This window comes from Apaloderma vittatum, unplaced genomic scaffold (assembly GCF_000703405.1).
Source record: "Apaloderma vittatum isolate BGI_N311 unplaced genomic scaffold, ASM70340v1 scaffold17391, whole genome shotgun sequence".
Classification (NCBI taxonomy): domain Eukaryota; kingdom Metazoa; phylum Chordata; class Aves; order Trogoniformes; family Trogonidae; genus Apaloderma; species Apaloderma vittatum.
In genome coordinates this window covers 22,993-24,811 of record NW_009699788.1, presented here as the reverse complement: position 1 = coordinate 24,811, position 1,819 = coordinate 22,993, and the positions used below count along the sequence as shown (strand labels likewise).

Below are 1,819 nucleotides of genomic sequence, written 5' to 3'. Positions count from 1 at the left end.
AACCGCCCCGGATCCCAAGACAGGGAAGAGAAGGAAGCACCCGGTCTTGCCCCAGCGACACCGCGGGGACATCACTTCTGGACTGATTATCGTGCCTGGTGGGAGCCTGTTCCTCAGCAGCATCACCACCACAGAGACAGGTACTAACACAGGGAGATAACAGGGATGCTCCAGAGCAGTTTCAGGCTCTAAAGAAAAGGTTTTCCAGCAGAGTTTGACCATGTTATCCAAGGGATGGATCTGTCAGCTGGCCGGGGTGCTGCCAAGAGCAGGGCAGGGACTGTGGGGGGTCCTGGGTCCCCGAAGCCGCCGGGGCAGGGTGCGAGCTCAATGCATCGACTTCCCTGCCTTTTGTGGCAAAGGACCAAACACCAAGCTCTTCCCAGGCAACTGAGACCGCAGGTGGATAACCCGCTCGCGCTTTGCCCTGGCAAGGGGAAACACCTGCTGCTTTGCCCTGACTGCTGGAAGTCTACCAGCACTGCCCTTCTTTGGCCCCACAACAGTCAGTACCTCGATAGCCAACACTCCGATGGCGAAGGCTCCTGCGAGGTACACGTAGGTCTCGAAGGAGTTCAGGATCACAGTGTAGCAGCCCTAGGAAGGACGAAACGCGGTGAGACACCTCGCACTGTTCTCACAGCACAGCTCTCATCAGTCCCAGGGGTGCTCCCAGATACCGGCACCCTCTCAGCCCCTGCAGCTAGGCAGGCCAGGGAGAAGGATAATTTATTTAAAGCCAAGGCAGGAGATTCTTCAGTTCTATCTCATAGCCAGCAGCTCTTTCATGCCCCAGGACCTTTTCTGTCCCCCAAAGGAGCATGGATGAACACCTGCTGATCCTCTGGCTGTAGGAGACTTAAATTCATTAAAAGCTCAGGGCCAGGCACTAAAGCAATCCTTCTGCTTACGCAGCACAGCCACTATCATCGTTAATGCCATTTGTTATTGCTCATACAATTAACAGCAGGGAGATCTTCTGCAAAGGTTTCAGGACGTTTCTGACAGCCACCGGCTTATCCTGGCCTCACTTCTCCCAGCCTAAAATTCCAACCCACTAGGAAATTTCTGCAACTAGGTCACACATAAAGAGAAAAGCAGACTGGAGTCTGGCCAGTGTAAAAAGTAGCTCTCCTCCCCACTGAGCATATACTTCAGGCATACGTGTTTAATCCCACTCGTACTGCCGGGATGTTTCAATCACCTGATTTTTTTCCCTTCCACTCGCAAAGAAAATGTCTGAACAGCAAAGGCCCCAAGCGTGGCCAGCACTGTCCTACCAGCATGGTGTCCCAAGAGCCTGGCTTTGCTCCAGGAATGCCTGAATTCAGCCATCGGTTGCTTGGGGGTGTCTCTCCCATTTTACAGAAGATCCTCGCCACGTGCTTGGTGCTGCTGGCTGTGCACTTGGCTTCTGCCACCAACACTCTGCGGTGACAAGGGCTCGAGGAAGCCTTCCCTTTCCACACAAGTGGTGGAGCTCGGTATTGCCACTTAGGGAAAGCTAAACCCGTTATCGGCTTTAACCCTCTTTCTCAAAGCGCATTTCTCCTCCCCTCGCTGCTGTCTGTCATCTCGTCCCTGGCTCTGACCGCAGCCATCAGAGCTGGCAAAGGCAGGACAGTGCTGTCTGCCTCATGTCTCACCCCAAGTGCCTCTGCCAGCCCTTTGCAGCTGCCAGAAAGGAGCTCACACAAGGAACAGCTCACACGCTGCCTCCAAACGCCTTTACTCGCTGCTGAGGCGATCACAGCCAGCAACTTTGCCTGAACTTCCCATCTTGGTGACGCTGCAAAGAAACACGACCGGAGCATCCGTG

At 54.4% G+C, this 1,819-nt stretch overlaps 1 protein-coding gene across 1 annotated transcript in view; it reads right to left on the bottom strand.

Annotated features, from left to right (window-relative positions):
* Nucleotides 1–476: 476 nt before the first annotated feature.
* TSPAN18 (tetraspanin 18) overlaps nucleotides 477–1,819 on the bottom strand; it is a gene marked incomplete at its 3' end in the record, with an annotated part of 14,575 nt that continues 13,232 nt past the window's right edge. The window contains exon 7 of the mRNA XM_009878546.1: nucleotides 477–597. Coding sequence (XP_009876848.1) covers nucleotides 477–597 — 121 coding nt within the window. The remainder of the gene's footprint in view (nucleotides 598–1,819) is intronic.